At 33.4% G+C, this 25,848-nt stretch overlaps 1 protein-coding gene across 6 annotated transcripts in view; it reads right to left on the reverse strand.

Annotated features, from left to right (window-relative positions):
* hth (Meis homeobox homothorax) overlaps positions 1–25,848 on the reverse strand; it is a 273,708-nt gene that overhangs the window by 93,213 nt on the left and 154,647 nt on the right. For 3 of the 6 annotated variants that reach the window (XM_076402445.1, XM_076402448.1, XM_076402444.1), the window contains one exon: positions 18,717–18,725. The exons of the other annotated variants lie outside the window; for them this stretch is intronic. In XM_076402445.1, the coding sequence (XP_076258560.1) occupies positions 18,717–18,725 (9 nt within the window). The remainder of the gene's footprint in view (positions 1–18,716; positions 18,726–25,848) is intronic. 6 annotated transcript variants of the gene reach the window in all.

Raw genomic sequence — 25,848 nt, forward strand, 5'->3', positions numbered from 1 at the left:
AAAGGTGAAAGAATGGATTATATTAATGGAGAATATTTGATTCAAATAAACTCATTTTGACAATGTAAGAAAACCAGTTGAATATTAGTTTAAAAGAAGAAAGATGTGTATTTAAATAAAACCCGTCCGTATTTTGGATAATATATTTTGCCGCCAATCTTTGATTCTTGATTCGTACCCTGTCGTTGGGGTGTCAATAAAATTGCGATTTGTATCGGGGGAAGTCGATGGGGGGAAGGGGGTGCGGTCGACGTAAATGTCCATCAAAATCGAGAGGAGGGCCGTGAACGACGCCGACGACGTCTCCGACGCGGCGTCGGCGCTCTGCGGAAGCAGCGACGCTGGCCGTCGCCGACGTCGTCCTCGTTCCTCGCCATCTTGCCTGCAATCTTCTAAATGGCCATAGCGCCGGAATATAAGGTCGGGAATAACGTCAAACATCAGGAAAATAACGCAATTACTGGATCCTGGATGTGGAGGGATGGGGGAGGAGTGGATGGGGACTTTTACGTGCCGCAGTTCGATTTCCGACATTTCCGAGGTCCTGGGGGTGGCGGGGACACGGGGGGATGGGAACGGGCGGTCTAGTAGTTTGTTTACTGCCGGAGATAAAAGTTCGGAACAGTTTGTTTGGTTTTTATGAGCATCTGATGTGACAACTACTACATACAAATATCCTATAGGTCAGAAGTGAATCTATCAATCAACATGTAATAAATAATATAAAAAGAATGGATCTTGATCGCTGGTTCTTCAGACTATGCCATATGATCAGCATTTTTTGATAATAAAGTTCTATTTTTATAGCAAATAACATTAATATTTTATAATAAAAACGATATCCTTGTAATCCACTTCTTAGTTTAGATAATAGCCAGAATTCTGACAAAGCTATATCAGGACCAACTTTGATTTTTAAAATTAACACATATTGTCATATTTAAATCAATATCATTGACAGCATTTCAGACAGATTCTTTTACGGTTATATTCATATTTCTCAATTTCCACATTCATAACGTTATAATTTATCTATCACAGTTATCTTCACAAGTTTAGATAAATATCCAAAAATCTAAAAAACATAGTTCTCAAATCTCTCACCCGATCTCAATTTTTTGTATAGAAATGGTTAGGTTGGAACAGTTGGAAAATTCAAATTAATGAAAAAAATTGTCCCAAATGATATACATATTGAATTAATGGAAGATCATTGCCAACTATGATTGTCATTAAAGACCACAATAAGTTTTCATCAAGAATACGATTATTATTATGATATATTTATTTATATAACAGTCACCATGTTGTTCTACCAAAATAATTAAATGAAGTTAATTAGCTAATATAATGTAGAATAATGTTGCATTCATTATATACGTTCATGATAATATTATCCTGTTAAATATAATGTAAAATAATGTAGAATATCTTTCATCAATATAGGTTCCTCGGAACATATAAAAAAACGAATTAAAATACATAAAAACATATTAGTTATTTGGAAGATCTAAGTTATTGTTGCAGTACAAGTAGACACTAAAACCTGTATGGGCCGACATAACTAGACACATTTGCGAGAAATAATATCAATATAATGCAGGTATTTCAGAATAAAGCGCTGAGAAGTATTGCGGATGTACCCAGATACTACAGGAACATTTATATATACGCATTTATACCTTCGCATTCTAACTGTTATAAAGGAAATTAAGAGATCAAACAAGAGATGAGGAAAGACTCCATTCTCATATTGACATCGAAATGCTGCAACTTCTGGATAATACTGAACTACGACACAGACTCAAGAGAACCAAACCGTGTAATCTTGTGTAATTATGTAATGAAATAAAAATAGTAAAATACTATAAAAATATTACTAACTTTAATTGTATAAGAGACTAGGTAAGTCCAATGGGTTTTCCTAGATTATTATCTAGTTTTAAGTTACTAGCTTTAAGTTTAGTTGTAAGTGTAATGGACAACAATACATGAGGAAAATGATGGAACTCTTGAAGAACATTAAACTGAAAAGAACCACACCATCTGCTCTTGTGTAATTGTCGAGTGAAGTGCACTAAATAGTAAAAAGCTACTACTTTACGTTACTACCGTTACTAACTTTTATTTTATTTTATTAGAGACTAAATAAGAGTTAATGGATGTTCTTAGGTAAAAAGCTAGTTCTAACTTATTGTAGAGACAATTTGTAAGTTAGTCGGCAACGACTAGTAATAATACATTAATAAATTTAATAAAAGTTCATCATCAAACAACATTATCGCGGTGGAGGCGAGACCAATGGAGGATTTCGGAACTGAGCAAAATGGAGAGAGCCAGAGCGAGAGAGAGAGAGGGAGGGAGGGATGTGGAGCCATGTGTTCATGGGATCTGGTAGATTGGTAAAGAAAGCGGCACAAAAAAAGAAGGAAATTTCACGGGATCGTATTAAATCCAAAGCCGAAGCACCCTCCCCTGTACGTTCCCGACTATAAATCATCGGGATTGTGCCCGGAGCCGTGCTCCAGAAAAACATTCGCGATATTAATCCGTGGACGGGGTGAGGAGCGTGGGCGGGGTGGAGGAAGGGAGGAGGTTCGGTTCGGTAGCAGGAGCGGGCGACGGGTTCGGCATTTTCCGAAAAACAAAGAGGAATTTCTTCGTTTTCGGCCGGACCGGAGGAGAGACGAAAAGGACGCCGCCGAATGGAACGGCAATATTTCACGGGGTCGGGAAAATGGAAAAGCGCGCGGGAAAAAGGGTCCGTCCACGTCCGTGCTGGTCGTGACGTAGGGAGGCTATTGATTTTCGGCGTACATGCGGCGGTCCTGGCGCTGGTCTCCGTGGTGAGGCCGGGCGTCGGGAGAAGACCCCGGAAAAGCGACTTTTCCGGCCATTCCGGTTGTCGTTTCGACGTTTTTCAGGTGGAAAATTATCCGCTCCTCCGTCTATCACCGCAGGAATTAATTCGGCGAACTAGACAACTCGCAAAGTTATTGGCAACGTAGGCAATTGTATCGCGTTGTTATAAAGTCATAAATAATTAATCGATAAACTAAATAGATCTGAAGATATATTGTAGAAATAAACAAATAAAAAAAATTAACCTCCTATCACCAAAATAATAGTAAAATAATATTTTATAAACATGACGAGTCATAAAATAATATAGCTATCAATAACTGAATATAAGAGCATATAGTTAATATTTTAATGTCAATTTTGAGGCATACTTGTGAAAAGTAACATTTCCGGTCATTCACCACTTTTTTTACGTAGAAAATTAGCCGCTTCTCCGTCCAGCACAGCAGGAATTAATTCAGCCAACTAGACAACTCGAAGACTTATCAGCTATATGAACAATTGTATCGCATTGTTATAAAGTCATAAATAATTAATCGATAAACTAAAAATATACGAGAAATAAACAAATAAAAAAATTAACGTCCTATCATCAAAATAATAGTAAAATAATATTTTATAAACATGACGAGTCATAAAATAATATAGCTATCAATAACTGAATATAAGAGCATATAGATAATATTTTAATGTCAATTTTGAGGCATACTTGTGAAAAGTAACATTTCCGGTCATTCCCCAATTTTTTACGTGGAAAATTAGCCGCTTTTCCGTCCAGCACAGCAGGAATTAATTCGGCCAACTAGACAACTCGAAGACTTATCAGCAATATGAACAATTGTATCGCATTGTTATAAAGTCATAAATAATTAATGGATAAACTAAATATATACGAGAAATAAACAAATAAAAAAATTAACGTCCTATCATCAAAATAATAGTAAAATAATATTTTATAAACATGACGAGTCATAAAATAATATAGCTATAAATAACTGAATATAAGAGCACATAGATAATATTTTAATGTCAATTTTGAGGCATACTTGTGAAAACTAACATTTTCGGTCATTCCCCAATTTTTTACGTGGAAAATTAGCCGCTTTTCCGTCCAGCACAGCAGGAATTCATTCGGCCAACTAGACAACTCGGAGACTTATCAGCTATATGAACAATTGTATCGCATTGTTATAAAGTCATAAATAATTAATCGATAAACTAAAAATATACGAGAAATAAACAAATAAAAAAATTAATGTCCTATCATCAAAATAACAATAAAATAATATTTTATAAATGTGACGGCTCATAAAATAATATTGCTATAAATAACGGAATATAACATATATATTAGATAATATTTTAATGTCAATTTTAAGGTATACTTGTGAAATTACAATAAAAAATGTCATGTATAGCAGGTGAATTTAACCTGTTATGTTACAAAACATATAACATTATGATATTATTCATAAAATCTATATCAATAAAAATGTATGTACGCCGAAATGTATGTACGCGTATAACGTCTAACTTCTTCTAACGTTGACTAGTCATAGTCATACTCAGTCATAGTGAAGCACTTAGAAAATATAGTCAAAGTGATCTTGAACTACATAGAAAAGTTGACTATTCAAATGAAAAAATTCTAGGTATAGGAAATCGGTTGACTTGTGGTGTCGTGTGTAAATATAATGCACGTTTAAAACTGATTTTGTGATTAAAAGAAGTAAATATTTTAGATTCCAAGTTTAGAATCTAAGATTAATATTTTATATATATTTATGTTGGGTCAATGGTTTTACATCTATATTTTACAATCACCTTCAGTCAACGATATAGTAAATTTAATCTGAAATAATGAAATCAAAGATTGTCTTTATGGAAAATAATAATTTTCAAAATTTGCTGTGATTATGTGTCTTCATTCAGATACATTCAGCTCCATAAAATAATCTTGAGCTGTTAGATCTGTTTCTCAGTGTTCATTAATGATTTTTTTTTCTGAAAAGAATCCTCTAAAAATACTAAGCAAGCAAAATTTTAGAAGTATTTTTTTTTAATTCATATGCGATTATTTGTTTTAATTCAGACACATTTAGCCCCATAAAATAATCTTCAGCTGTTAGATCTAAATGTCTCGGTGTCCATTCAAGTTTAACTAATGATTATTTTTCTGAAAAGTATCCTCTAGTAAACTGTTTATGACAAGGAAAGTGGTTCAATCTTCTTAGAAAAAAATGTATTATCAACATCATAACTATACGACGATTTAAAATAAATATGTTTTCAAAAAGTGATTGTTCCAAAATGACAAAGCAATTTTGGCAAAAATTTTCATAGACATAGAAGTACTGTTGCTAATTGTGAATTAAATTAGGTAATCATCTTTTGCATGTATTGTAACTTTAATTATTTGCTATTGAAAAATGTTGAAATTTTTCTGACTAGGAATTTATTAATTAGCTAGTAGAATTATAAATAATTTAACATTGTTACTAAACGTATAATATGCAATACTACAATATAATGCAAGTACGCTTCTTCACCATAGGCAATAAGATTTGTTTCTAAATTATCATTTCAATTTTGTATTCATTTTCTGTTCATCCTCATTATTTATCATATTAATCATATATATGCAGGCTCTACTTTGTATATAGCATGTGAAGATAGCATCCGGTCTTACTCAGCCTGGTTACTGGTATGAGTGGAATGATTTTCTTTAGATCATCATAGACTATGCGATGAACAAATGAAAAGCTAACGTTCACAAATAATTTTACCACAACTGAAATCTACGGAGATGTTTACACTAGAAGGGTTTCGTTGATATTACAATACTATTAAAGAAGAAATGAAACCTGCATTGTATATACAGTCGTTACTATTTATCCTTTACGTTTCATAACTAATATGTATAAAATATACTCAATCGAAATCCCCACGTAATTCTAACACTATCAAGCTGCCCTTGCCCCCTGGACGCAATTAACGAATCCCCAAACCGCAAGCAATGTCATAAGCGAAATAATAAGGCAATCAGAAACATCCCCTTCCCCTAGGCGTTGTCTTTTCGTCTGGTGGTCGACGGAAAAATATTTATTGTCAGGTCTCCGCTGGTGGTTATGGGCGAGGAGGATCCCTCTTTGTTTTTCGGTGCGCGTATTAAAATCTGTTTAGGAGAATGCGCGTGGGGAGCGCACAGGGAGAGGGGAACGACGGCATCTCGGGAATATATCCGCATAATTCGCATACCTGTTACTTGTTCCTTGATAATTGATATAAGTGCCGTGTATCTGCTCGTATAGTCATTATATTATTTGATATTGTCGTGCTTTTCATTCATTTATCAATTGTATGATGATAAATACATAATATATATATATATATATATATATATATATATATATAATACATATATATTAAAAAAAATATTATATAAAACCATAAAAAAGACAATATTTCTATTTTTTTTTATAAAAATAGTATATCTATAATTATTGCACATATTAACTAATAAATTATTGTTTATTATTTAATTTTAATTGGTTCATTGATACCTGTTAAAATATAGCAGTCATAAAAATATTGCAGCTATATGTACGCTAAGCAGGAAGCTTGTTGTTATCATTCGTGGTATTTAAATAACTGAAAACTCTACATGTTGAAATAATAATCAGGTATTTTCCTGCATATATTTATGCAATTAACTTAGAAATATGGGAATGAATGACGGGCGGTTGTTGAAAGGTGGCATTCGTGAATGTCCAAGATTAAACGGGCTTTAAATTTCAAATGCTTTTTTTCGGAATAGTTAATGACAACGATATAAATAATTGGATGGACGAAAAGGCCATATTTTAGATAGCGATGACGTTACGTTTATGAACACGATTGAGGAACGACTTTTTAAATGATTTAGAGATAGAAAAATTGTTCCTGAGCTTGTCAGTCAATTTTAGTCACTTATTTTATTGATTTTCGTGACGATTTTATCAACTGTGGCATGATTGTAAATAAAAGGTCGTATTTTATTAAGAAATTTTGGTATAGTTGATCCAAAAGGGTACAAAAATAATCATAGATAGTAATGCTCATTGCTTGGATTGAAGTTCTGCAAATATTCTTCATTGTTTGGCTATAAAGTTACCAATTAATGTAAGTACATCTTTATCCTTTAAACCCACAAGAAACTACAATATTTCTATTTTTTTTTTAAATAGTATGTCGGATAATTATTGCACTTATTCATCAATAAACCATCATTTATTATTTAATTTTAATTGGTGTCATTGATACGTGACATAGCTGTCATAAAAATACGAACACCATTGATAAATGATTCAGAGATGGTAAAATGGTTCCTGAGTTTATCAGTCAATTTTAAACACTTATATTATTGATTTTCGTGACGATTATATGAATAGTTGATACAAAAGGAGCAGCAACAATCTATTATTTTATCGTTTTATCGATCTGGAGGTAATCAGCGAACAAATTTTGTTTTACATATTTAAAAAATTGATCTCAACCCTATCCTGGTCAACTTACAGGCTTTGAACTCGCTCAATATTATGGTGGTAGTAATATTTATCTGTTTCTTTGTTCTTCGTTTTATTTTCAAGTTTCCCATCTAACCTGATTATGATGAAGCCATGATAAGGCCAAAGTATTCCATACAATGACCATAATTTTACGTTCCGAACAATTCCCCGATTGTCACAAAAGAGCAAGCGTTAACAATTCTTCGTTTGGCCTTTTCAGCTCCAGTGCGGCACATCGGAATTACCATCGTCGACTAACGATCCCGTCGGGCTTTGTTTGCGCCTGTCTCAAACCCATACGCTTCATACCGGCGAGCCAACGGGCTGAAACAGCTTGAGCACAGCCTCGTGTGTACCTAATAGGTAATTATAGTTCTTTTTTCTGTGCCTAATGAACCTAACCCATAGTTTTGTGCTTTGCCTAATGGTTATTATTTCACGCTCCAATAGAGCATATGCAGTTTCAGTTTTATTCAATAAAGTATATATATATATATATATATATATATACATACATATAAGAAATTATTTTACGGAATGCCTAAATTAAATTGTTTTTGTTGATCTCAAAATAAGTCTGTCGATACACGGAGCCAGTGATAATTCTTTTAGCAAGGGTCACCATAGTCTTCTTAGCAACGGTCACCATATCCAAGGCACAGTCCACGTTTTTTGAGAAACACACATTTTATTATATCTAGAGCGTTACGAGTACCTTTAATAGTAAAATCGCGATGATTAATTTGACTTTCTTCTTCCCCGTCTTCATTAGCAATTGACAATGCGATGTGGCAATTTCAGCAGCAGTCAAATCAAGCACGTACGACTAAATCTCTTCAAAGGTAACAAACTCTCCGAATTTTTGAAGGTTGAATCCTTCCTTAATAGGTGGCAAATTATCGTTCTCATCATAACATGGAATTCCTCACTTCTTATTGATTTTTCACTGACTTGATTACAGGCTTTAGCAATAATTCACATGGGTTGTAACACATCAGATGTAGTTGGCGTTCGGTGTTCAATATCAGTAAGATATCGTCTGACGACTTTCATTTTATGATGCATTTTGAAACTTTGAAAAATGCCTAGGTCTAGTGGTAAATATATATATATGTATATATATTATAAGACATTATTTTACAGAATGCCTATTAAATTGTTTTTGTTGATCTCAAATAAATCTGTCGATACATGGAGCCTCAGTTAATTCTTTCAACGCATTCGATCATATTTTTTAAGACAAACAAAGTTTTCCTGGAAATGGTGAGAATTAAAATGTTAACAATGTCATTATGGTTTTTTAATTATAAGGGAAATTTGAACTCAATATACATATAATTTAAAATCTGATAAAACCGAAATAAAAACACTGAGGCAACTTTTTCAAAAACTATTATTTGATTAAATAGTAACGGATGCTTATGATTCTAATAATATTGCCAATTTTTGACAAAGTTTTTGAAAGTTGAAATATTTAGATAATTGTTTAAGATAAAAAAATTATATTTATAGATTTTATATAGAATGAATGTTATTAAAACATTTTATTCCTTCAACGGTAATATGCGTTAACTAAAATCTCATAATCTCGACCCAATGTGTGTTTAAAACATATTATTTACGTTATGTTGTGGACTTGAAGCGTATTCATATTCATTCTTAAATCCATTAACAGTATCGGATCTCGACTTAGTGGTAGAATCACATAAAAAATTAATATATACACGTTAAATCTCACTATGTATTTATTAGAGAACTCTACTCCTTGGATTTCCCCTTTAAAGGTGTTCTCTTTTTATTACTTTAAAATGTAATTTAAATGAAATGATAGTTACTGGAACGAGTGGATTTTGGGTTGCCACAGTTATGACATGGAGCTCTTTTATATTGCCTATGCGGAGTACTATATATTCGTATCTTGTCAATAACAGTAAAACTACAAATTTTACGCTATTTTTCGCCTTTTAAAAGAGGATAATAATGGTCCCTGTCATGATTAAACTTAATTTAATTTGAACATTTAGCTACGAACATCATTCGCTAACCTTCCAGATTAGACACTCAAAAGTAAATAAGTAAAAAGTAAGTCATCGTCAAAATCGAGGAATTAAAGCACGGTTAAGTTTAAACATTCAGTTAATTTAGCAGATTTAGAGGTCCCTTTCATTTCTGTCTCTTATCAAACAATGAAGTGTTTTTTTTCTATCTATACCTTCTGGAAGTAATACTTAAATATTTTTACCATCTTAAATTTGTCTTTTAATTGTTGTGAATTTGTTGAACTATGGTATACATTCCTGAAATTATTAATTAAGCAAATCCAAGAGTAGGAGAATGTATATGAAGTTTAAAGTATTGAGTAAAAATATTAGTAAACCTATTAAAAAACATATCTTCTACTTATATTTTCTGGAATTTTGTTGGTTGTACGATATGATCATGTTAGAAACAAATAGAGAACCATATAAAGAAAACAACACTTCATTTTTAGCAGGCCTTCTGGGGGTTGTGAAGGGAAATTGTACTGAAATAAATCTTTAGGTTTACACATTTAGAAATTTGGTCCTTATTTCCTTCAAAAGGAGTGTAACACAAAAACATATCTACATTTTTTTTGGGACTGTTTTTATCAATTTAGATATTGATTGCAACATGCTATACTAGTTGAGAAAAAATAGGGAAGTCTAGTTTCAAGAAGATTATATCAAACTATATTCTTGATATTAATCAAACTAATGAATAACTTACTAGTAATGACATGATCTGGGCGAATAGGTATAATATTTGCTCACGAACATTATTTATTTAGATAGTTGAATAATTATTAACTCCGATGAAACTTGATGATATTTTTATTAATGACTGTTATTGACTAGTTACTATTATATAAATCGGTGGGACATTATTAAACGTTTTATTCGACGAATCCGATCATAGTAGATCAATATTTTCGCTATTACTGCCGGAACGACGACTGTACGACTTATCAATAAGGTAAATGGAAGAGCGCATCTGGTCTATTCGATCGATTTCTGACCAGACAAACAAAAACTTTGTTTTCTTAACGGCCCCGGTCCGCCTGTGCCATCGTTCTGATCCAATGTCAAGCGAACGCGTCACAGAACGTAATTAACTAATTCTGCTTCCTGCTATTCCGATAGCGATTGTTGTTTAACTACACATTACGGCCGGCAATTAAGGCTAAACTTTCGAGGGAGGCGGTGCCACCCCTTCCGTCTCGCTGACGGCCTCCGACGCCGCTACCCACCGGCCCCCCCGCCCCCCGGAGCCGTTTCGCGCCGTCGCCGCTCCGCTCTGTCGCACTTTTTGAGGCCCGATTTTAATTATTCAATGGAATTGGCGCGCTCCGCCAGAGAACTTCCTGATTAAATTAAAAATTCCTGCGCGACATAAATTAAAGCGGATTCGACGCCCCCTGGCGGCCGTGGCGGCGTCGAACGGGAACCCGTTTTTTTTTCGTTCTCTACCGGCATCCGTCGAAAATTAAATCCCCCCCGTCCCTCAAACGGAAATTCATCGTCCTTTCGCTCTTTAACATTTTCCAAATAGTCCTGAGCATTGCAATGATGAAACAATGTCGATTATATGATCAGTAAATGAATACATGGCAAGTTACTCTTTACAATGAGGCCCATTGTTAAAAGCATCACAGGTCAACGTTAGTTTTGACGTGTAGTCTGTTGCTAAATTATTGGTAAGTTGTTGCGTTGCCAAAACAAAGTGCTTCGATGAAAAGACATAAAGTGAGGTCTTCTTAGCAACGGTGATAGTCATCATATCCAAAGCGCAGTCCAGGTTTTTTGAGAAATATACATTTTATTATATCTAGAAAGTTACGAGTACATTTGATAGTAAAATCACGATGATTGATTTGACTCTCTACTTCCCCGTCTTCATTAGCAACTGCCAATACAGATGTGACAATTTCAGCAGCAGTCAAATCTCTATCAAAGGTAACAAACTCTCCGAACTCTTGAAGGAACTTAAATCCTTCTTTAATTGGTGGCAAGTCATCGTTCTCATCATCACACGGAACTTTAAATCCTCACTTCTTAAAACAGTTTGTTATTGATTTTTCACTGACTTGATTACAGGCTTTGGCAATCATTCACATGGCTTGTACCACATCAGTTGTAGTTGGAGTTCGGTGTTCAATATCAGAAAGATATCGTGTGACGACTTTCTTTCTATGATGCATATTGAAGCTTTGAAAAATTCCTTGGTCTAGTGGCTAAGGTTTCGAAGTGGTGATTGCAGTCAAGTACTTTATTCGTATGTTGTTATATTAAGAATAGCTCTATGTGCAGAACAATTATAGAAAAACATAATAATTTTCTTCATCTCTTCGTCAATAACTTTAAGTCAATTGTTAAAAGCATGGATGACTTCCAAACGTTAGTAATTGATGTGTACTTTGTTGCAAATTTGGGAATTTTTTAAAACATTCTGGATTTCTCTAGTTTTCAATGATGATTGATTTAGTAGTGGCACAAAACGCTGCATTTCTCTATTGTACCGTGAACTGACGGGCTTTTTTCAAAAGAATAGGGTCTTCCATCGTAACATTTTTGTCCCAGCGCTATTTTAACCATTTCAAAACATATTCCTCTACGTCCGCGTATTCATATAATTTTAATCTTTCACTATCTGTACGCTAATCACTTTCTTCGGAAAATGTACTAGAGGGAATTCCAAACTTTTAGTGATTTACATACCGAAGTGTCTGAACTTATTAACATATCAATTTTTGTGGAATCAAGTGAAAACAATTGATAGAAAATGATATGTAAGTTATAAGTTTCGCTATAAGAAATAAATCATTATAAAGGGGTTTTCGATAAGTGTGTTCGTAATGTAAACGTATATTTTGCATTAGCCCTTACGGACAGTCCTAGGAGATTTCGAAAAATTTGTTATATTGATTCGTTACGTTAAGGTTACACAGCAGTACGGAACATATGATGGAAATCAAAAGGCACGCATGTCGATTTTAAGACAATTAGCATTCATTCAGAAAAAAATGTGCAGTCATCGGAGTTAATGGGTCCCAACTGACCGGCGTATTGAAAGGGCTCGAGGACGAAGGGTGCAATAGGAAACAAATTGTGGGAGAAAGTATATTATTCGCGCAGTCACCTCTATGTTAATCAATCGTTAGAACCTACGTTCTAACTATCATCCTGTACGCCAACACACAGTAAGCCAGATTGCCGATATTACTAAGGCCTGGCTGCGAATGTTTTTTGACAAATAACCGATTCAATAATTAAATTGAATAAAGCATAATTAGCTACGCCGTACGTGATTGTAGTTTTTATTTTGCTTGATGAGCAATAACATCTACAATTACAATTGGTTTAAAACATCTACAAGACCGTCTAGACGATGTCCAATAGAATATGCAAAACAATTCGCCGTCCTCAAAAGAATTCACCTATTAAAATGGAAATCAACTAAATGTACGGTAGAAATTATATTATTTATAAAATTTCAATATTCACCTCAAGTTGCTGTATAACGAATCTGATGACGTATGAAAAAGATACTTCGAGTTATAGTAATACTTAAAAAAGCTTTCTTTGTTGACCTGATAATCTCTTAGCCAATGTGATAGACAAGGTGAGGTTTGAGGTATTGCAGTTTGACTATGTGCAGACAGAATACCGAACTCTATACAGATTCCTTCTACATACTGATCTTCTGGACGGGATATTGAATGAATGTGGTGAAACTGAAACTGTGTTCAAACGTATAGTTACAATGAATTATGAATTTAATTGCTATTAATTATAATTAATAGCAACTAATTTGTATTAATTATACAGCATGGAATAGACTCTAAACACCATAGTAGTTTCCACATGATCAACTAACATTTGAAAGATGAAATCAATATCTCATTTGGGTCCTGCGGTCAGTTGACATTAAATCATTAAAATATTGAAGAAGAGCCAAAAAAGCGACAATAAAACATATTGGTTATCATTTCACCATTGTTCACTAAGCCTTCACCAGACACCATATCCCACATAAATATAGTGTATGTTATACTTTAAATACTGAAGTCATCGGTCCTTATTTGTTTAAAATTAAGCAAACAAATCTGGTTCGTAACTTCAGTAGTGACTTTAATTGTAAATTTATTTCAATTGCAGAGCTTTACATTCCAGAAGTTGATTAGAAAATATGTACAGATAAAAACAAGACAAACAGTTGAACCTGAATGCCCATTTTAAAAAATTGGTACCATGGCTCTATTTTGACGATTGATTTTGTCGTTATTTCCAACATTTTTCAACCAATAATAACGACAGACCATTAAAGAAAACAAGTGAGTTTTGAGGTTTTGAAGTATTTTGCTTTAGTGTGCCTGAAGATGAGCTGATATGCAAGTGTTACAACAGTGAATACACATTCTCGAAAAGGAAGAATTACAATGGTTATGAGAAGACAAACAAATAGAAGAGTTTTGTTAATTGGAAAATAGCGAATAAACAAAAGGAAATAACTGGGAACCTGGAAAGTGCTGTTCTGAAATGACTTGCGAATCCTAGAATGTCAGTGTTATCTGTGATCAATTATATGACAATTGAGCTGAAAAAATAAGTATTGAGTTGCAAATTCTTTTGTTTATTCATTAATTTTTATAATTTCATACAAAATTGTGATTTTGTAATTTCCAATACAAAGTTTATTCTGACACAAGACTTATAATTAATACAATTACAAGATTGGATTAAGATAAAAGATAAGTTTTGTAATAAAAACGATAAGAAATCAACAACGTTTTGTTCCATTTATTTAATGTTATTAAAATAAAAACCTTATAAATTTTCTGAGAAGTAAATATTCCCAAAATATTAACGAATGATAATATTTGTTTCGTCACAATTCTAGATAATAGGGAATAGGAAGATGGGTACAAGATCGTAAAAGAGATCACCCAAGAGATATTTACTGAAGCAATTGTTGACGAACGTGCACTTTTGTCTGATGCTGCTGAATGGCCCGGTATAAAAATAGATACAACGTCTCCTGGACTCCCAAAAACACATTGGTATTCCGGATATCCGATGAAGTTCGACATTTATTGTCCGCTGATAATCAATTACACAGAGTATCCCCAAACGGTCAAATCTCTTTTGTAGCACAGCCGCAAGTCTTCCTCCCCAAGTCCCCGGTTATTAATCTAGTTTTTGTCGGGCCGGTATTTAGACTGCTGGACACGTCGAACCGACCCCCCTCCCCGTCTTACCGCCCTCGCCTCCCGTCAGTCGTACATTTTCATCCACCCTCCGCGCTCCGAATAGATTACGTGATCTTATCCCGGGCATCGTCATGCTCCACACGTCCGGGCATGGTCGCAGGAATTGTTACGGCCACATTCTCGCCAGGTCCGCCTCGTAATTCTATCAATTTTTTTTTGTCTTGAAGGGTGGCGTCGAGAGATATTCGATTTGCATTATATTTCGGTGCGGGTAAAAATTCGGAAATCGTTTCAATTTTGGCCGTGGGGGGCCGCGACACTCACGCAGGGCCAAAGTGAATTTTCCGTAGCAGGAGGGAGCCTTATAAGTTCATTATTCGATGCTTTAACTTTTAACCAGATGTATTCTGGCGGAAACGGGGCGGGGGGAATTTTATCCGCATCCAGTTGCTGGGTTGTACAATAGCAATAGGATCTTTTTCAAGAATGTCTAATTCCAAATAATGTAATTTTCTAGTCCAAGAACCAGATTCATACCATTCCTTAGCCTGATTTTGATTTACAGTCGTGGTGTTATAAATGACACCCAAGACTTCATTCCATGTTAGCGGTTTTCGTCAAAATTGGAACGATACGGAGTATCATTAATATGGTCTAGGCATAAAACTATTGTTTTTCTTATTATTTAATTTTTCTTTTTCATCTTTATTAGCAACTGAGTCCAACAGATATGATTGCCCCGATCGAACAATGGGTTTTTTTTGGATAGAATAATTTATTCAATAATGAAACAAATACTATAAGATGATCAATTTAACTTCCAATTAGTGATATTGTTGGGATATGTTCTTATAAAAGAAAAATACAGAACTCTCACACAATCCAATCCATTCACATAAACAGGCACAAAATATTGTATCAACATCAGGTCTCAACCGAATAGAAGAAATTCAGGGGAATTCATACGATTCATTCAATTTTCCGAAACCTCTTTTAATTCTTTTATATAAACCTTATCTAAATAACAACGAATATAACAAAAAAGAAATTATCCAATTTGGGGCGGTGGTTGTGAAGTTATGTACGAGTACATACAATACACTTAAATATTATTTCTAAATATATTATCTCGTAATCTATTACAGTTCTAGTTTCTTACTTATTATGTAGCCTACTCTTGCCGAGGCTCTCTTGATTTTATCCATTCCACCGTTGATCCCATCAGTCCTTGAATGTTCCAGATTCCTTTCCTAATTTTAAAATGTGTTATTTATCTTGCTGAACTTACTTATCTTTATTGCCTTTTCTAGGTGTTTTAGATTTTTCATTCGTCATGCCTTTTATCGTAATCATAATTTTATTATCTCACCTGATCAATAGTTTCTCGCATTTCTACTAACAACAATATCAAAAGATACCTATGCTAGAGAAAGCCCTAGAGAGTATGTGACTCAACTTGTTTAAAAAACACTTAAAGCTCAGCTATACGATATACACTGCATCCAAACATTACAGCTTCCGATTATCATTTGTTTCATTTAGCCTGTGCAATTAATTATACCTGAAGACGAGTATCTGTTTGCGACCTGAGGAAGTTAGAAGTAAATAATCAGTCAATATCGCTAAATGAAAAACATTTCTCCAGACGCTAATAAAACGCGAGAGAAGGTTTCAGGTAAAACATATTTCCAATATATTCAAACCCCATTATAAAAGCAAACATCTTATTTTCCCAAAAAAAAAAATTCCTCGGCACCTAATAAAATTTGATAATTGAAAACAGACAGGCATTACACGTCTTCTCGGGTAAATAAGTGAGGCGTGAATTAAAACAAGACCAAAACAGTCGACTATTAGACCTAATTGCAACGGAAGACAGGGCACGGCATAAATTTCGAAAGGATTTGAATAAAATACTAATCCATTTGATTTAATCGAGACCTAATAAATCATTTATATGCAAATCTGCGTATACGGGCGAATAATTTAAACAAAACAAAACAAAAATTAATATTTTTCCTACTCGGAGCGTGAAAAAACGTTAATTTTCGTTAACGATAAATAACAAGTGCCACCTGATGGGACCGATCTAATGCCGCTAGATTGCACAATTTTGGATTCCTAGTCTCGCCGAAAATATTTGTGGATAATATTTATTACTAATCCGATGCTGTTGCGCCATTGTTTTCTTTGTGCGAGATTTATATTATTCCACAGGTTTTGATATATAGTTTCACATAATATACTCGGTTTATGTTATATAATGTAGTTGTTAATATTGGATGATCGCCAAGTATTGTATATTATACATTGATTAAATAAAAAATTAATATTCAATTATTGTATAATCTTTAAAGTTCATTCATTTATAACTATATCATATTATCATTAATTTAACTGATAACTATTTTTAATGATATTAGGAGAAATAAAAAAGAATTTTATATAAAAATGACTTTTTAAAATAATTCTATTTATTTGGTAAAATACACTGAAATATTTTAGTAATAGAATTATATAAAAAAAACTACAGGGAATTTGAACACACTATTTTATTTTAAAAAAGTATCAATTGTCACTGATACATTTAGTGTTTAGCATTTAAATTAAAAAAAAAGTATTTTGCCTCAATATGGACAGAAAGTTGAGAAAAAGTAATAGTTAGGGATTGATAGGTGTTTCCTGCTTTTTTAAAATAAAGCTTTAAGTTGTTGAAAGATGAAGTTAAGATGAAAATTAAATGATCTACATATATAATAACAGTTTTAATAGATATTCATTAATATTTTTTTAACAAGTGTTTTATCCGAAATCAAAAATTATTGGTGCTTATGCTATGTCATTTTAGTTTAGATTTTAGGCAGTTTTTAACTTATTCTAGATTGCTTGGGCCATAGTTTTTATACACTCTGAGCTAAATTTTATTATTCTCTGATATAATTCAGCTCGGAACCTACATATAGTCAGTCTATTCAAAGTTATTTTGTACATACGAGAAGCTCGAACCTGTAACCGAATCAGCCTGTCAGTCATGAGGTTGTCAAATGTATGCAAAATTCTCGAAAACAATAGTAATAAGAGGTCATAACTGTAACGTATAAACCATTCTAGCTGTATAATTAACTGTAGTTTTTAGATCTACTATAATGTTAAAATAAATTATATTTGATAACATTTTTGTTTAATTATTTTATTTAGATTAGAATTTTATTATAGTTCAAATTGATGTGGCAACAGTGCGACGTTTTGACGTGACAAATTTAGATGACGTCTGTACAAAAAAAAAACTTTGAATAGATTATGTTTTATTTTCTAGATTATGCATGAAATCTAGCTATATACTTAGTTGAGATACTTTCCCCTTAACAATTATCTTGCTGCATCAGGCTACCCAGCACTATACTGTGTATGTTAATTCGGGATATTCGGGGTTTGATTATAATGTTTCGGAACCATAACATTGACCTTATGACTAACTCGGTATAAAAAATAGCTTTATTTTATTAAAATAATATCATTTATTTATCAAGTCTTATGGTTATTACATTTTCTGTCTCTCCATTGGATTTTTAACAGTAATTCAGATAATACATTTTCCAAAACATTAATACTTCCAACCATATATTATCGTCAACGATAAAGCTAGGCGGCCGTCCGATATTACCGATTTGGTGCCCATCGAAAGTAGATTTTTGTCGAAAACAAGAACCTAATGGACGTTTCGACAAGTGGCCGGTCCGTAATTAGATAGACGGGAACGAGCGCGGCCCTTGGGACGGGACCAACACCCGTCATATATCACTGCCGTCGATAGTGGAGACTATTTAATTGTGATATACACCATATCCACGTTAGACGTACCTCCCCCGCGCAAACGCCGCGGTCCCTATTAACGCGCGCTCGCAATGTAAATGCGTCTGTCTGAATCGGACGTTTGAAAAATAGACGCCAGATGGCGCGCGCATTACCACTACTTTACTATCCGTCCAAACGGGTCTAAAACCGCGCGGATCCCCAGACTAAATACGTTTCGCGTCTATACGTACGGTCAATTGTTTGGATCGATATCATCCACTTACCCATGGCATCTGAAACAAAAACAAAATAATTAATATACAGGAAAATATAGGATTAGTTTTAAAAATAAAATGCAAACTGGTTATTGATCATTTTCGAATAATGTTCATTCTGTTTGAAGCAATTCGGCTTAATATTTCTTTAGGCTTTCATTAGGCAACTATTACAGGAAGTCAAGGCTTGCCCGATTCATTGTGGAATGTGCTCTTGTCTCAAAATCGGCCTAAACTATTTGATCGACTTAGAAAATCGGTCTTTTTTAAGCATAATCTTACCTGATGCCTAGCTATATACACAATTATATTTATTTATTTTGTTATTCTAGATAATTGTTTTGTTTCGACATGTATTGTGTACGTTCGGTTATTGATTTTAATTATGTTTTTAAATTTTAAATATTAAAGTGGTTGATGAGGTATTGCCGTGTTGTTTTGAGGTTTGCATCTTGGAAAGCGTAGCAGCCAGATAGATTCTAACCTCTCGGTTCTTGTTAATATTTCTTGGCCTGTGTTTATTATTATAAGGTATTTTATTCAAACGAGATTCCATTTCGAAAGAACGATTCGCAGTCATCGCAAGGAGCAAGGTATAGATATAGATATATGGCGGGTGAGGTAGCACTTGCCATTTTAATGATTACTGGTATGTCTTCACCGGTTTTGCAACAGGTGGTGGAGAGTTGTAGTGATGAAGATAACAGAGTCTTTACTCATATTCCGGCCGTTTATTGCGCAGTTCTCCAGTCAAACGGCATCAGTTGTAGTCGGTAGCGATCCCTATTGATGGTTTCATCGAGCAATGCCCTCAAATCCTCGTTTTAAATTTATTTTCGACGTGCAAAACTCTCCTCGTCTTCGGTGCTAAAATCACCACTTTTGAAACGTTGAAACCAGTATTCATATGTCAAGATCGAAGGAGCATGGTTACTACAAGATTCATACAACATTTGATGACCTTCAGTCGCATTTTTCTTCAATATGAAGTAAACAAGCAAAACTTCTCGCAAATGGGAGTTACTCGGTATAAATTCGCAATAAACACAGTCAAAGCATCAAATTTTTGTCATTCACGCTTCGATGAAATGACATATATGTAAGCCTTCGGTAAAAACAGTAACACCGTCCGTTACTGATTCTTTAAAATTAATTCATAGACCCAATAAATTAGATGAATATAGAATATATGTTGAATGGCAGTTGAATTGGGATGAAAGACACATCGTCGTAAAAGACCGTATAAATCTTTTGATAATGCGTAAGCTATTTCGCCATAAAAAACGAGTTTTAAAGCAATAAACCTTCTAGTAAATAAGATACGTTTTAATTAATTAATATTAAGTCAAAGCGTGCTATGATGTAAATAAAGAGTATAACTTCATTAATAATCATCGTTGGGGTTCCTTTGGTAATATTAAAATCGAATATTTCAGAGAGAGACTGAGTGGCGGTGGACAACAAAAAGGAGTTCTTTTACTGCCGGGACAATAACTAATTCAGTACAAATTATATAACCCCCAATTAGTGTGGCGTACGTTTTAGTTTCCAATATAATTCGCCGCTCTTATAGTTTGTTTTTATGGCTGGTCGGTCGGAGTCGGAAGAAAAAAAAACACACACACATACAGACACACACTGACTGCGTGCCTTCGAACGCTGAGACCATTTTATTACCGTGGCCACACCCACTTTTGCCACAACTCATTTGGTTTTTGTCGACTGTCCCGATACTTTAAGGGGTGATTCCACAATTACGGCCAAGTTTTTCTGATTGCGCCAACCGAAACGGCGGGGGACCGCGTTTGGCTTCTCTTACGACTGGTTTTTAACGATTGTAAGGTCGCCTCGGAGGAGCAATAACATCCCGTTGTTTACCGATCGTGCCGAAGGTTCGGATTGAATCAAAATCGACGCGGAGACGGCGAGTGAAACATCAGCCGGTGTCGTTAAAGGTCCGGTATTGATATCGAGCGCCATCTGAACGCCGTTATCGAATCTCTTGTGGTGGTGTCGTGTGACCGATTGTAAAACGTGTCGGTCGAGGGTCCTCGACGTTAAGAGCCCTCGAGGATGTGCAGAAGACGATCTCGTCGTACTTCTTCGACAATCGAATTTTCCACCGAACATACATGTCCCGCCATTTCAATACATGATGCGTCAATATGTACATAGTATATACAGTTTTACATGAAAACGCTACTTTTTTTGGATTTAGCATCTGACGAAAATAAAGTTTATAATATAAATTAATTAAATTCAGTCATCAGCAATCAGTTAAAACTATACTTTATGTACATGATACATAAATGTATTTTATCAACAATATATATATATATATATATATATATATATATATATATATATATATATAGTGAGGAAAATTCGAATAAAAAAATGAGTAGTGGCTACTCTGAGTTAATATATCGAATGAAATATTTTTTTCTAATTATTATTTAATATTCTTGATGTAGCTTTTAATATCTTATATATAGAAGGTTATGTTTGTACTAACAAACAGATCGAAATTTGAACTTTAATTTAAAGACATACTTTAGTATATATATATATATATATATATATATATATATATATATATATATATATACTTTATATATCATTTCTTGAAATATACGTATAATTTACAAGAATTGGCAACGTAATAAATAAAATTTTGGTGCGCAGAAAAAATGCTATGAAATTCATGCAAACAAATGTTAAATAATCTAACCTAGTTGTTCTATTCTATATTTTTGACATATCTTTAAATAAGATAAACAAATAAATTTTTTATTTGAAATTGTATATTGTTTGAGTTATTCTATGTGTATGGATGCTAAGAATAGAACGATCAAAATTGTATTTTTGACATTCATTATTATATTGTTTGATTTGAATCAGTATGCTTTCCAAGTCTACCAAGCCCTTTTAGAAATGTATGATAAAATGAACGACGTATTGTTTCACCAAGTACAAATTGTAAAAGTTGTGAAGAACAGACATAGCTGCAGTTGGGGTATCCAGAGTACTTACATAGCGTATTTTAATTACTACTTGTTCAGATTAGAACAGTCTGAAACGCGATTTCGAAACGCTGAAAAAGTTCGAAAATGGATCGCTGCCAAATGGATATTGTACTTTCGACTCGATATCGTCATGTTGGCAGAAATATTGTACCAATTTTTTTCAATAAATGCCCCTTTAAAGTGACAAATTGATCAAAATACTCCCTCATATATATGCAACCACCTCATATAAACAACCTACGAACAATTTTTATAACCTTTTAACGTTTTCTGTAACTCAATGACATTTACATAAGTTTCAAAGTTTATATATAATATTTGAGTAGTTGAATAATATCTAAAAGGCGTCAAAACAACCAAATAACTGAGACAGCGTTTAAGAAACCTTGTTAATTGATGATGGACGATGTGAACGTTGTTGGACGACTAAAGAATGGGAAGACATTTGATTTAGCATGAATCATATGTTGTAAATATACATATATTTCTCAATCTATCAAAATAATGTTATGAAAGTTTAAAAATCAAATCTATGAATGTTATGTATATAAAAAGAACAGTAAATGGTAGTGGTTCTAACAGAATGCAATATATGATGTCGTAATAATACACTAGTAATTGTGCAAACAAATAATTATCGCATGCATATAGTTTTCTAATAAAATTTGGGCAAATTAAAATATTTAAAAAAATTCTGTCCCATACAAAGCATATTAAATTAATGAAATTCCACCATTACGTCAAGTAAACGTCCATTATTGTGAGGCGTTGGGCCATTTAATATTGTCTTAGAACAAACTTGGAATTCAAATCAGATTAAGAGAGGGCGTTGAGTCTTTGACGTTTAATCGGGCATAGGTGACGATCGTCTTCCAAGGAGTCGAGACAAAGACTCTCCGATTAGCGTTTCGGTCGCCTTCCTATAACGATAAAGCGTTTCACTCGTCGTTTAAATCGGCCACTGCTCCTCGAAAGTGGTTAAGACTTGGATATCGAACTTAATAATATACCGAACAGAGCAATAACGGAAAACATTCTGGGGGGAATCGTTTCGGGGAGAAAGTCCTGCTCGTCCCCCGCCGTTTAGCCCGAAATCAAAATCGAAGAGGGCCTCGCTTGATCCCCGGGACTTCGATATATCTCAATCAAAAACGTACAAATCCGACATATTGTATTTTCCGTGGAGATTGGCGCGAGAATAGACAATGGAAAAAGGGAAAATGGAGGTGAACCATTTATTTATTGGCGGGGAATCCACGGGGGATCAGGAATAAACCTGGATATAAAAAAATAATAAATTCTACGCGGAATGATTGGTAATGTTATTTTTTTTTGTATGCACTACTAAATGTATTGTAAGCACGTTAGCGAGAAATAAGGGGAATAATATCGGATATGTATCATGGCTTACTTTAATTTATAGTAACCTTGAATTTTCAGTTTTATTCGCAGAGTTCTATAAAAATGTAATTAATTATAAAGACGGTATAACTAGTTATTGATGAGTAGAAAGATGACTAAAATAATAGGTCACAATGCAAATTACATGCTTTTTTAAATATAGTAACAATTATAATAGTACACAAGATGGATTTTTTAAATTGTTTTGTTTCAAAATGATGTTCCATTTATCAAGGCCATCAGTAATAATAATAATGTATTTTTTTATTAATTACATCTTACATTAGATATGCTTAGTACAATCTTAATTTACAAATTAATTTATTATTACAGTCCTGTTGTACTTGCATTAATACACAAGCTAGGCAAGTACGGGATTAATACATCAGTATGTATTTCCCGAACTAAAATAAAACTAAAGTACTGAAGCTAAAGTGAAGAATACACTTATACACTAAGCAAGTAGGTGTTGTTTGCTTTTCTTCAATCTTCTGATGTTCTACGTGTTGTCCAGTAGCTGTATTGCTTCCACGTTGTTGTGACGTGGCGAAATCTTGGATCATTTCGTATATCCATTTGATTTCGAGGTCATCGTGCAACTCAGTTCAGTTCCAGTTCAGTTGCTTGACTTTGGGTCTGTGTACTTGGTATACTAATAATGAGCTTATAGAATGTAGTGAATACTAAGGAAGTATGAACTATTATCATATTTTGTAGGTTTATGTTTTATGTTAAATAGTAATTAGACCATTTCTACTGAGTTAACAAGTAATGAAACTTATGTTTTAAAAGAAATAAAAGAGAAATAGAGTTAAGAACAAGCTTTAATCACTTTCATTAAGAAATATTGCTTTGTTCTTCTAGTTCTCTAAAGTTTTTCAACGCATATAGAGTATTTTGTAGTTTCAGAAAACGTGTTACTCTGTATTAAATTGTAAATGAATTGTGCTTGAATTTTGTCCTTGTATTATAAAGATCCATTCTTTTTGCAAATAGATGAAACTGTAATGTTCTGTTCGACTTAGTTAATAGATGTAAATATCTTCCCGTTATTTTTTAAACTATAAATTGTTATATATTTTATGAAAACTGATGTTTGCCATATACTCTCTAAGTATATCTGTGAGGTTGGAATACAGGAAAAATATCGATATATCGATATTTTCTGAAAAAATATCGATATTTTCTTGCCCGATATATCGATATTTTTTTTGCTGATATTTTTCGATATTTTTTTAGAATAAAATAAATATAATTTTTAATAAACCTTTAAAATTGGTATTTAATTTTAAATTTTTGGTTTTTTTAATATTAATATTTTTCAGTGGCCAACACCCCTACTCTGAGAACCCTATCACCCCATTTTTAAATAAATAAGAGTTAAATAAATAAGAGTGAACCTGTCACTTCAAATTCAAACTGTCGGAACAGTTAATCCACTGAAAATTTTATCACTATCGAAAAAAAAAAGAACTAATATAGATCCTGATAACAATTTCATAAAGTTACCAAGTGGAAATTATGTATAATGACGGATCACTCGAGCTGTGATCCCCCCCTTATGGTTTCCCTGGTAACCGAAAGCGACAAAAAATCGCCTTATTATCGTCGTAATTGTCGTTATTCCACGTTCGCTTCCCCAAAACCGCACAGGGTGTTAACCGGTGCCCGATTAGGTCGTTTTCATTCGAATTAATTCCGGAGATCTCGACGTAACGAAAAAAGAAACGCCAATGACATTAACATAACTGCGCTGGGACGCCCGCCAGTCCTTTGCGATATGCAGCAGACTCGGGCTTCTTTCTGGTCCGCATTGTTTCAAATTGACCGCGTTTTGTCGTCGAATTTGAAAGGAAATTAATGAAGAATTCAAATAAGTTGTTTATTTTTTTAACTCGTCTGTCCATCGTCTTTATAGCCGACATTATGTTTTAATTCCTGTTTTAATGAACATGTCCTATTTATATCGCACGCTGAATTCTTTAAAAATATATTTGATAAAATATTTGATGATTGTTTAAGGGTTTGTAGATTGAAACAATAATTATTACAAGATCGATAGTGTTATATATTCTAGAAATGGTTGAGTGGTCTGAATCTGATCGTTTACTCCATTTAAAATTAGTAAATTTGGTTTGGTATTGGACATGCATAGTACTTGTATTGACTTGAAGACTTTACTTAACTCATATAGGAATACGAATTATATTATTGAGATTAGTAATTGTAACCATCTGATGTTGGTACTGTATCTGCACACTAGTTAGCGAGAAACCTTAATGAATACTTAGTTTCTGTACAGCTCGTTAATTCTAGATAGACCATATTATTTACTAGCAATTGAGGTTTGGACTGAGGTGGGGACTATGTATTATTAAATAGGTACATATACACAAATATATAAAATGGACTGACAGGAAATGAGATACTCATAAGCACAATCAGGCAAATTTATACGATACGGATATCAAGCTCTCGAATTTGATTGATTATAATTAGCTGCAATTTCTAGAAAATCGTAACCAATTCAACGAGTGTTATTAGAATGTTAATTTGTGTCATGTTTCTAATTGTCACTGGCGTGAGTGATTATGATTGATTAAAAAACAGCCCTGAAAAATCTCAAACAAATGAATAATGGACCCATGATATTATGTAATGAGTGGAAAATTTGAAGTATAGTTGGGATATTTGAAGTAAAATATTAAAATGAT

This window comes from Rhynchophorus ferrugineus, unplaced genomic scaffold (assembly GCF_030347505.1).
Source record: "Rhynchophorus ferrugineus isolate W39M unplaced genomic scaffold, kcgeb_rfMv2 rfM4, whole genome shotgun sequence".
Taxonomy (NCBI): Eukaryota; Metazoa; Arthropoda; class Insecta; order Coleoptera; family Curculionidae; genus Rhynchophorus; species Rhynchophorus ferrugineus.